This window comes from Gigantopelta aegis, chromosome 1, assembly GCF_016097555.1.
Source record: "Gigantopelta aegis isolate Gae_Host chromosome 1, Gae_host_genome, whole genome shotgun sequence".
Taxonomy (NCBI): domain Eukaryota; kingdom Metazoa; phylum Mollusca; class Gastropoda; order Neomphalida; family Peltospiridae; genus Gigantopelta; species Gigantopelta aegis.
Window position 1 is genome coordinate 7813132 of NC_054699.1, and position 12857 is coordinate 7825988.

Here is a 12857-nt window from a genome sequence, read left to right on the forward strand (position 1 = left end):
CACATCCACACACACACGCACACACACACACACATATATATATATAAACCATCACTGCTGCTACTGGATAAAGAAAAGTTTCACCCCATTCCACCCCACACCCACTTCCTATGCCAGTGGTTAGAGCAAAAACCTGCTGCAGACAAATTGGCTTATCTTTTGAAATAACAGAAGGGATCTTTCACAAGCATCTTTCAACACATAACTCATTGGTAAAGCACTTGCCATTTGGAGACCCACTGATTGTTGTTTTCCTATCCAAATAATACTCCATGGCAGGTAACTAGTTTAACATGCTCATATACCACTGGAGAGGCAGGACGTAGCCCAGTGGTAAAGCGTTTGTTTGATGCACGGTCTGTCTAGGATCGATCCCCGTCGGTGGACCTATTGGGTTATTTCTCGTTCCAGCCAATGCACCACAACTGGAGTAACAAAGGCCGTGGTATGTACTATCCTGTCTGTGGGATGGTGCATATTAAAGCTCCCTTACTGCTAATTGAAAAGAGTAGCTCATGAAGTGGCAACAACAGATTTCCTCTTTCAATATATGTATGGTCCTTAATCATATGTCTGACGCCATATAACCGTAAATAAAATATATTCCCATAGACAGGGCATTGTACTGGTCATGGAATATTTTCCTGTCCCAATTCAGAGGTTGGACTTGGGATGGGTGTGTTTGAAACCCCAGTGGTATATGAAGGAAGGAAATGTTTTATTGGTAGTAAATTTTACGGCAGAGATGAATTTTACTTGTAGAATGCAGGAAATTGCATCTCAGGACATCTAGTTTTCAAAATTGTATGGGGGTGCATACCCAGAACTCCCTAGAATCTTTGCTTTGCACCCTCGATCTCTGTCAGTCCCCCAATGTCTACTAGCTTTCACCGTACGTGCACAGCATAGTCAATTTTCTTAATATGTGGAAAACCCCTGGTAACAAGAATGACAATCTTCGACTTATTTCAATGCCTGCAAATCAAGATTTCTTGACAGTTGATACATTCAATAATAGTAATAATAATAATAGCAAACAAATTAAATTAAATTAATTCTCACCATGATTCTGGCACCTTTGCTGATAAGAAATTTGCATAATGGTAAACTGTAAAAAGAAAAAAATACATGATGTGCTTACAATTTAAGTCATAAGCTTACAACCATCAGTGATGTCATCCACATTTAAAAAGAAAAGCTGAAATAATCTTTGTAAAGATGAAATCTCTATTGATATTTGAATTTGAATTTTATGTAATTTGTATGCATCTCTGATCAAACCCAGAGGTGTAACGTGATCTGGACCTGGGGTGGCTCGAATATGAACCAAGTGGACCCTTTTTCTATTTTGTTTTTGCACCACCAGAAACTCCATATGTATTAACCTGTATGTTTTAGTTCTGAAAGCAGACCAATTGTTTCAGTGGGGGGAGGTGGGGGTGGGGGAGGGGGTGGGGGTGGGGATGGTTGGTGGGTGGTGTCATCCGAATCCCCCCCCCCCCAGCCTACGCCCCTGTGTGCAAATGTTTGTTTTTTAAATCACATGATCACAATGTATCATTTGGTGCAAAAGTAGTCTGTATTACATGTATCAGAACCACATACCATTTTCTATTAAAGGGAAATAACTCATAAATGAAAGAAAGAAAGAAATGCTTTATTTAACGACGCACTCAACACATTTTATTTACGGTTATATGGCGTCAGACATATGGTTAAGGACCACACAGATTCTGAAAGGAAACCCGCTGTCGCCACTTCATGGGCTACTCTTTCTGATTAGCAGCAAGGGATCTTTTATTTCCACTTCCCACAGGCAGAATAGCACAAACCATGGCCTTTGTTGAATCAGTTATGGATCACTGGTCGCTGCAAGTGGTTTACACTTACCAATTGAGCCTTGCGGAGCACTCACTCAGGGTTTGGAGTCGGTATCTGGATTAAAAATCCCATGCCTCGACTGGGATCCGAACCCAATACCTACCAGCCTGTTGACCGATGGCCTAACCACGACGCCACTGAGGCCGGTAACTTATAAATGATTCACTCTGGAAAGGATTTTGCTTTAGTCAATTTCAGAACTGTGCATTTGAAAAATACTTTTAAAAGTCAGCAATTTATCAAATACTTTAGCATATAAAAATATTCTAAGTCTTACATAATCTGTATTTAATCATTTGTAATCATCTAATTTGGCTTCTTAATATGGTGAGGGTCATTTCTGAATAAGTGATGAAATTGAGAAGCTGGGTTTTTGGGGTGTTTGTTTTAGACCTGGGGCGAGACGTAGCCCAGTGGTAAAGTGCTCGCTTAATGCGCGGTCGGTTTGGGATCGATCCCCATCATTGGACCCATTGGGCTATTTCTTGCTCCAGCCAGTGCACCACGACTGGTACATCAAAGGCCGTGGTATGTGCTATCCTGTCTATGGGATGGATGGTGTATATAAAAGATCCCTTGCTGCTAATTGAAAATAGTAGTCCATGAAGTGGCAACAGCGTGTTTCCTCCCTTATATATCTGTGTGGTCCTTAACCATATGTCCGACGCCAAATAACCATAAATGAAATGTGTTGAGTACGTCATTAAATAAAACATTTCCTTCCTTCCTTTGTCAGGTCAGGTCAGGTCATAGGGCTTTACGTGCACATTCAGAACAAGCTGTTGTAACGCATGCCTGTCCTGGGCGAAAGACCCGGCCTCGGCCGGCTCCTCCGTCCAGGACAGGAAAGGTGGGGGGGGGGGGGGGTAGAGGAGGGACCGCCTGCACTGACAGGTGCAAGGGAGCACCAGCAGCCCGACCAAGGTCGGTAGCAGGCGGGGGTGGGGGTGATGGTGCTATGGAATTTTGAATGGCGCAAAGTATTATGCCAAAGAGAAAAAGTGCACAAATTTGGTTGAGGAAATTGGGCGCAATTTTGAACGGTCGGTCAAAAAGAAAATTCCTGAGCTAGTATAGGTTTTGACATTAGTGAATCCTTATTAGAGTACGTGCTGGGCCATTAAATGTGGGCGGGTGTATTGTTATCATTAGTCAATGCACCCTATGTACTGTTGCGGTTGTGCATGCTATCTGTATGTGAACCCTACTTTGGTGTTAAGGTTGTTCTTATTGTCCTAAGTCCCTATTCTAGTGTTTCACAACGGTCTTTCAAGAGCCACCCCTCCCCCCTCCTTGGATTATAATGAAATACAAGGATGGGGGGGGGGGGGAGTTATACTAGTCTAGCTATCTAATTTGAAGGGTTTTACCCTTGTAGTGTGAGTATTGGTTAAAAAAGCCTAGTGCTCTAGCATGTTTAATTTTGCTTCCAATAAACGTGTCATTATAGGTAGGGAATCGACTAAGACAGACAGACAGACTAATTGGTAACAATTGTATACATGTCAGGTAGGTTGATGTACACCAGGAACACGTGTGGTTGATAACTTGTTTATTTTTGATTCCTGCCCCCGAAAGGTTATATCTATTACTTAATAAGATAAATGATGTCTAATTAAGGTACCTTTCTTGTTTTGTATCTGGTTATTTGTGAAGCTGGTACTGGAAATCTGGTTTCTTGTCTGTTTCTCCATCTGGGAACCTTAGTTTCTTTGTTTTAGACCTCCCAATTTAAAAAGAGCCATCACTCTCACTGACCAATCACTCTCACTGACCATCGCTCTCACTGACCAATCGCTCTCACTGACCATCGCTCTCACTGACCATCACTCTCACTGACCATCATGCACTCTCCTGAGACTAGTTCAACAACAGTGATGTTTAGCTTGCCTCAGCATGAATAGAATTTATATACATGTAGGATAAATATATAGAGAATTCGTCACGAGTATTTTTTAATATGGAAAGCCAACCGAGTCTATGAGTCTGTCGAGACAAATACCAATTACTAGTAACTAGATGAGGTTGATATTTTAGATATTAAAAAGCACGAGTGGTGAATTCTGTTTATCCTATAACACTTCTAAAATAACATTTTAATTCATTTTTAAGTACAGTACTAAAATCGCCACAATCAATAATATGACGTCATCACGAATAGCACACATTATTCATCCTCCATTCATTAATTCATCCATCCATCCATCCATCCATCCATCCTTTTCATTTCAACTTATTTTCGTGCTTATATCCAATTACGGTTCAAGCACGCTGTCCTGGACATACACCTCAGCTATCTGGGCTGTCTGTCCAGGACAGTTGGTTAGTGGTTAGTGAGAGAAATGAGAGTGTAGTGGCCTTACACCTACCCATTGAGCCCTTAAGAACTTGCTCTGGGTTGGAGCCGGTATCGGGCTGCAAACCCTGTACCTACCAGCCTGTAGTCCAATGGCTTAACCATCCACCTAAAACCTACACATCTATCCATCCTCCATTCATCCATCCGTCCGTCCATCCATCCATCCATCCATCCATCCAAAACTTGGGTATGTGACTGATACTCACTGATTTTACTCAGCCCTGCTAACAAAACAACAACTGTATATACCAGCGGAGATTTAACCGTTTCGAAATCCAACCCGGCCACTTGAATCCCTTCATCCGACGTATTATTATCTGCTACATCTGGTGTTGGTGTTGGTGTTGTTGGTGTCGTGCTATAATTTGTCGGTGCTGATCCACAGGGTAGGATCACATCAAAAACATAAATGCTAAAAATAGCAACAATACTTTGTAAAGTCACCATACTGATGAGTTATACTTTTACAGACGACCTCAAGGTCATGCCCTATGACCTCTGTACCCGCTTAAGAATGTTCAGAAAGGTCAATTCTGTCACAACCACAAAGTCCTTGTTTTCAGTCTTCTCCAACTTCAATGTTAACATCTCTGAAAAAAAGAGAGGAAAAAAATGGAATAAAAAATAAAATATTTGAATACACAAATGATGAAAAGTGGCTGGTGTGTAGTATAGATAGGCACAGGACACAAGTACGTGGTTTGACAGACAATAAGATATATCAGAGGCGGATCTAGGGGGGCCCTCTAAATTTTGCGAGTTTTAATTTTTTTATATATTAATTTTCATTCTTTTATGATCCCCTCCAAACCTCCCTCAAAATTCCATTGGCATTCCGCCTCATGTCATTGGTGCCCCCCTAAATGGATTTTCTGGATCTGCCACTGTATATTTTTTACTGTCTGAACCAAAACGTGCTTTATAACAGCCAAAACCTGCATTTTAACTCTACAGAGACTAAAACACTTTTTATATTTTTTTATTAATTTGTATGTTTCATTTATTGTCAAAAGCTTCTTTTGATATTACGATGTACATGTATTAGCATTAATATCTTTGGTTTTTAAAGTTAATATAAATGTGAATATTTGTTTATTGTATATATCGCCATGGCCGTACCACTTTTGTGTGTTTGTGTGGGTTATATTTGCTATATCTGTGAAAATGTCCTTATAAGTAATTTGAAAAGAGTCTGGCAACCACGAGCCGTACCACTATTTTTTACACTGTGCCGCCCCTGTACTCTGTTATATCTTTATCCAAATAAACTTAAGTTAGAGGTTTGTAGCTTAACTAAAATTTACTGTCCATTTTCATGGGTTGAAATTAGCATCTGCTAATTTAAAAGAAGCTATCGGAATGGGAAGAAACAAATATATATATATATATATAACCCTTAAACTTGAGTCCTATAGAACTATTTGGTTTTGTATCTGCTGCTACCATAAATGCAGCGAGGGTTCTTTTATTTGCCCTTTTCCATATAGAACAGGACATACCACAGCCTTCATGCATTTCATTTCAACTTATTTTCGTGCTTATATCCAATTAAGGTTCAAGCACATTGTCCTGGGTACATACCTCAAGCTTTCTGAGCTGTCTGCTCAGGACAGTGGGTTAGCTGTTAGTTGTTAGTGGTTAATGAGAGAAAAGAGGGTGTAGTGGCCTTACACCTACCCATTGAGCCCTTAAGAACTCGCTCTGGGTGGGAGTCGGTACCAGGCTGCGAACTCTGTACCTACTAGCCTGTAGTCCGATGGCTTAACCACTGTGCCACCGAGGGCGGTTACCACAGTCTTCGCTGTATTAGTTATATGACACTGGATTTAATGGGAATTGAAAGTAGTAGCCTAGGCATGTTTTCTTTTTTAGGGTGATGCACTATAGGGTGTATACTACCAAATCAAATCCCATAGACAACAATAGTAACATGTGTGGCTAAAACTCCTACCTGCAGCGTATCAATCGACATAAACAATTTCTTACTGGGTCAAAGTTCGAGATGAACCCAACTTTTGATAGAGAAGTGAACACCACAAGTTCTGAGATTTGTGATAAATGTGAGTGTGCTGGTTGTAAAAAAAAAAAAGTTTCATGTGAAAAAAAAATGTATGCAAATTCATTTCATCTAGTACAACTGTGTCAAGTAGCCTTGTGCTTGAAACATGTATGGGGTACCTGTAAAAGAAAGTAAAAAAAAATTGTGCAGAACTAGGGTAGTCATAGATGCTACCCATTATCTCAGAAACGAGCAGCTTGACCCCAATTTTTTCTGATTCACTTTAAGGGTGAGGGGTGGTAGTATTTATATCTGTGGTGTTTTTGTCGACTGATACGCTGCAGGTAGGAGTTTTATCCACATATGTTACTATTATCGTCTATGGGATTTGGTTTGGTAGTATACACCCTTCTATGTTTTAAATGCAACATTTTATAATACATGTATACATGGGGGGTTTTTCTAGGTTTTTTGTTGTTGTTGTTGTTGTTTTTGTTTTGTTTTCTGAATAACAAAGTTGACTGCCAATCTCACATTAAAAAAATATATATTGTTTTATTGTGCCCATATGTTGACAGTGTCAGAGTTGAGGTATCTCATATTCTTTAATATTTAATAATTGTGTGGTATTGAAGAATATGATTATTACATATGAACAAACTTCAATGGAAGTCGTTTATGGAAACTAACACAAATTATAGATTATGTATATAAATTAACATTCAACCAAACAACTTCATTTACCATTATTCGTATGCATGTGCATCCAGAGTGGCGGGGTGGGGTGGTGGGGGTGGGGTGGGTTGGTGGATGGGGTGGTGGATGGGGCAGTGGGAATGGGATGAGGTGGTGGATGGGGTGGTGGGGTTGGGATAGGGTGGTGGATGGGGTGGTGGATGGATTATGTGGTGAGAAACCTGTTTGAAGTAGGTACCCTTTTTGATGACTTTAAAAATAAAGAATGAAAAAAAAAGCATCATCTACAATATAACACACACTAAAATGCCCCAAATACACACCTCTGAACATTTTTATTTCAAAAATTTCCAGGGAGCATGCCTGCAAACCCCTGTACAGATGGTATGCATGTGGATCCAAAGTGGATTGGGGGGGGGGGGGGGGAGAAATGTGTTTGAAGTGCTCTTATTGATGACTTTAAAATAAAAATGCATCATCTACAATACATAACACTAATGCCTTAGTCACAAATGCATCGTAAGTGGGTAAAATACCAATACGATGTGTGTTTTTGACAATATCCTACGAATATCCTATGGGCATCAGTGACATCCTACAGACATCGTTGAGTTTTTGGCTGATTTTTTTGGCATCGTAGAGTCATTGGAAACTTTTAATGCCCTTACGATGTTCTTAAGATTTGATGGCCAGAAAAAAATGTGTCCCCGTAAACACACCATATCTAAAATGACCATGGTAAAGATTTTTGGCAGAACCCTATGATTCTTTCCCGATGTCATGGACGCCAGGATGCCATACCCCCACCACACGGCGACCAGTGCATTTGTGAATGAGGCATAAGTTGCCCTGAAATCACATCTTTATTTCAAACATTTCCAGGGAGCAAACCTGGAAACCCCTCTATAGAAGCTCAGCTCATTTGTCTTCCACAAACACAAATTGCCCCTTTTTTAATTTTGTGATCATGAAAGTCCATAAAAAAAACAATTATATTCTTAAATACAGTTTAGAATAAATAAGGCAAACTTTTGAAAGTCAGTGGTGCTATTTTTGTACCCACAAGATTGAAATGGGTGAAGGGTTACATATTACAGAGTTACACTGTATGCATTATAAAGAATCTAAGAATAAAATCATAAACAGAGAGACATAATTATTAAAGGGACATTCCCGAGTTTGCTGCATTGTAAGATGTTTCCGACTAATAAAATATTTCCACGATTAAACTTACATATGAAATATATTTTCTTGTTTAGAATATCAGTGTCTGTATATTTAAAGTGTTTCTGGTCGTCTTAATATCAATAAGAATACCAAACTGGATTTTGTCTTCAAATAATTTAGTACGTACGAAAACCCCCCATTATTTTAGGAAACAAAATAAAATATAACCGTGTACAAATATTAGAACGATCAGAAACATGTTTAATATACAGCCACTAATATTTTATGCAGAAAAATATGTTTGATATGTAATTACAATCGTTAAAAAGTCTCTGTTAGTTGATAACATCTTAAAAATTGCAGCAAACTCAGGAATGTCCCTTTAAATATTTTCTTTTCTTCAATGAAATAAACTAACTACTAATTTTACTATTACTATTACTACTAGACTACTATTACTATTTAATTAATAATTACAACTTATGCAATTGCTTCTACTACTGTTATTGTACTACTATATGGTTATAGTTATTTGGACTATTTATTTAATTTTAATTTTATTTATTTTAATATGTTGCTATTTATTTATTTTATTTTTTATCATTACTTATTATTTATTAAATATTTATTATATTATTTATTTATTATTTTATTTATTTATTTATTTAATTTATTATCATTATAGTTATTCATTCATATATATATATATATATATATATATATATATATATATATATATATATATATATATATATATATATATATATATATATATATACACACACACACACACACACACACACACACACACACACACACACACACACACACATTTTTCCCCTGGCATGAAATGCCAACCTTAGCATCATTACTTCATACATGTCTTATTTGCTCCGACAGCCCTGATCGCTTTATCACGGTCTTTACTAAATCATGACATTGTTTACAGGTACAAAATCGATAGTTACAAGTGTCAATACATCAGCAATACTACAGAGGATCCCATTCGCTATTACGGGGGGGGAGGAGGGGGGGGGGGGGGGGCACGAATAACCGTGCAGGACTGATATGTACCCATTACCAGAAACGAATTTGATTTGTCGAGGTCTGTTTAAACCAGGTTAAAACAGTGTACTAGTTAGGAGCTCCGTCACACACGAATACATGTAACATAAACACACAGGTGTCAAAACGTTGACCTTGCTCAGCAGGCAGATAACTCGTGCTGTACTCGTTCTGCACTGAACTCTCTCGGCTTTGAAAACACGCCGAACAAGTTCGCCGGCGAAAACGAGTTTGAACTATACGCACCACAAATGTCGCAACTTGACAACATGGCTTTAAAATAAACTTATAAGTTGTAATTTCGTGTATAACGTATCTATCTATGTATCTCTATCTATGCCTATATATATATATATCTATATCTATATTCGTAGATGATTTTCGGAGAAGGGGGTGCGCACCCCTAGCACCTATCACCTGGATCCGCACCTTGACGTATGTGTGTGTATATATACTCTAATGCTACCAGTTGGTGGCTTCATCAAAAACGCGCATCCTTTCTCTTTGGACTTGATCCTACGGGACATTCCAAATTCCATAGCACCAACAGCCCCCCCCCCCCCCCCCCCCCCCCCTACCGACCACGGTCGGGCTGCTGGTGCTCCCTAGCACGTGTCAGTGCAGGCGGTCCCTCCTCCACCCCCACCAACCCCCCACCCCTTTCCTGTCTTGGAAACCGGCGCATTCCCTAGTTTTAACCTGTAAAAAATGCAAACTAAGTTTAGTTAATTTACAAACCTGTAACTCATTTGGATAAAGTTACAACAAAGTGAATGAAGAGTCTGTGACGTTAAACGGAACATATCCTTGAAAACAGACTAGAACGTGAATCAATAAACCGCTACTTCTCAGACGCGCATGCGTTTTTAAAAATGTGAAAACTGCATTGTTTGGTATTAGAAACACCAGGGCGACAAGAAACGCTTCGGTTGTACGGAAATGTATGATCTAAACAATATAATATAAGTAAAGTTTGATTTCAGTGATCATAAACGGCTCTAACAGTGAAACGTAAAAGGGGTATGTTCCTTTAAGAAATAAATGTGTATCTATTGATACTAAATGTTTTACCTTTAAATTCCTGTAATTTTAAAACCACTCCGCTTTACTGCTGCGTAGTAGAAAATGTGGTCAGAAACCGCGCATATGCTCTGTTCAGAATGAGTTCACGGACTTAAAGCCCTCAATGAGACCCCACGGGCGGCATAGGTTCCAGTGTAACAAATCAGTTTCTATTGATGAAAATGTTAACGTTTATTCATAAAACCAATACAAGCAGCGTATAAACACACCCATGCAGTACACCAATAAAAGGTGTCTTTTATATGCATTATCACACAGACAGGATAGTACATACCACAGTCTTTGGTATTACAGTCGTGGCGCGAGAAATAGCCCAATGGGCCAACCGACAGGGATCGATCCAAGACAGACCGCGCATATTTAATGTACCTGCAACAAAACAGGGGCTCACATACCACAGCTTTTATTAGAAACCCTAATGTTTGCTAAAAATCGGTTCCATTTGGGGGGGGGGGGGGGTGTTTACCTTACACTGATTTCAGCCTCTTGTGTATACCTTAACAACTGTATAACAAATAAAAGTGTATTTATATATTGGCAATGGATAATAGTATTTGCACACACACGCACGCACACACACACACACACACACACACAACAAACAAACAAACACACACACACACACACATACACACATACACACACAAACACACAAACACACATACACACACACACACACACACACACACACACACACACACACACACACACACACACACACACACACATACACACATATACACACACACATACACACACACATATATACACACACATACATACAGACACACACACACACACACACACACACACACACACACACACACACACTAACAAACTAAACAAAAATAACAACACACAAACAAACAAACAAACAGAGAGACAACCCAACCCAGTCAGCAGCAGATGTTTTTACTCCGTACCTCGAGTGACGGGACGTAGCCCAGTGGTAAAGCGCCCGCTCGATGCGCGGTCAGTCTGGGATCGATCCCCATCGGTGGGCCCATTGGGCTATTTCTCGTTCCAGTCAGTGCACCACGACTGGTATATCAAATGCCGTGGTATGTACTACCCTGTCTGTGAGATGGTGCATACAAAAGATCCCTTGCTAATAATCGGAAAGAGTAGCCATGAAGTAGCGACAGCGGGTTTCCTCTCTCAATATCTGTGTGGTCCTTAAGCATATGTCCGACGCCATATAACCGTAAATACAATGTGTTGAGTGCGTCATTAAATAAAACATTTCCTTCCTTCGAACTTAGTGCAGTGCAAGTACTTAAATTGGGATTTAGTGAGTATGGTAGGTTATACAATTTTGGTTTGTGTGTCCATTTGTTGCACTATTTCGGTTGAGACACAAGTTTTGAATACTAGCTATATATATATAATATCCGGACATAGAAAGAACCACACGTTTTACGTCCCTTCGGACTACCTCGAACTTTGACACACAACTTTCTTTTTCGGTACAATGCAACCTACAAGTATCTGAAAAAAAGACTTGTTCACGGTAGACTGCGTCTACACACAATATGCGACACAAACATCTAACCACTAAACAGACCCGATTGTTAAAGTTAGGGAGGTGTATAAGTATACATGGGAGGGGGTGGAGGATGGGAGATTCAGGCGCGTGTGTTATGTGCTGGGAATTGTGCTGGAGGGAGGTTTGGACTGTGGCGAGCAAACAGATTTTAAAGTGTCTCTGTGTGTGTGGGGTGGAGGTCGGGTCATGTTCCCCTGGAAAATACATTGAACAATATATATATATATATATATATATATATATATATATATATACTCTTCAAAAAAAGAAACGCAAAAGGGTACAAATGGGTTATAACTCCGATTTTATGTTTCCTACCGGTTCATGCTTTGTGAATATAAGGTCATTGCATGTCCCAAACACATTCCCACGGTTACATTCGATAAAACGCAGCTACTGTACAATAAAGTTCCAAAATGTGAATATTCGCAAAAACGCAGCCACGTGCAAACCATGTCACCACTGCACGTGCGTTGTCTGCACGTGCAACATGAACACCGACAGTATAAAAGTGCAGGGTGTTCGCTTGCCTGGCCTCTGTATCTGGCCGACAGTTGACAATCCAGGACATGCCACGTCTCAGTGAACCGCAGAGAAACAATGCCATCGGCCGACTAGACGCAGGCGAATCCAGAACGGCCGTTGCCAGGGCATTCCATGTGTCCCCAAGCACCATCTCCAGACTGTGGGACCGTTACCAGCAACATGGATCAACACGTGACCTCCCTAGATCCGGTCGACCACGGGTCACTACCCCCGGGCAGGATGCGCTACATCCGGGTACGCCACCTTCGGGAACGATTGACTACTGCCACCTCCACAGCCGCAGCAATACCAGGTTTGCGCAGGATATCCGACCAGACCGTACGGAACCGCCTACGTGAGGTAGGAATTCGTGCCAGACGTCCAGTTCGAGGTGTCATCTTAACACCACAACACCGTCGACTCCGACTGCAGTGGTGCCAGATTCATCGACAATGGCCTCAACTGCGATGGAGACAGGTGTGGTTCAGTGACGAGTCCCGATTTCTGCTCCGACGTCATGATGGAAGATGTCGCGT

The 12857-nt window shown here is 40.2% G+C and overlaps 1 protein-coding gene across 1 annotated transcript in view; it reads right to left on the reverse strand.

Moving 5' to 3' along the window:
* Positions 1-4687, reverse strand: part of LOC121370086 (sodium/hydrogen exchanger 1-like) — a 62753-nt gene extending 58066 nt beyond the window's left edge. Inside the window, exons 1-2 of the mRNA XM_041495190.1 lie at positions 4447-4687; positions 1063-1108 (exon numbers count right to left, since the gene is read on the reverse strand). Of these exons, the coding sequence (XP_041351124.1) occupies positions 1063-1108; positions 4447-4687 (287 nt within the window). The remainder of the gene's footprint in view (positions 1-1062; positions 1109-4446) is intronic.
* Between the last annotated feature and the right edge of the window lie 8170 nt (positions 4688-12857).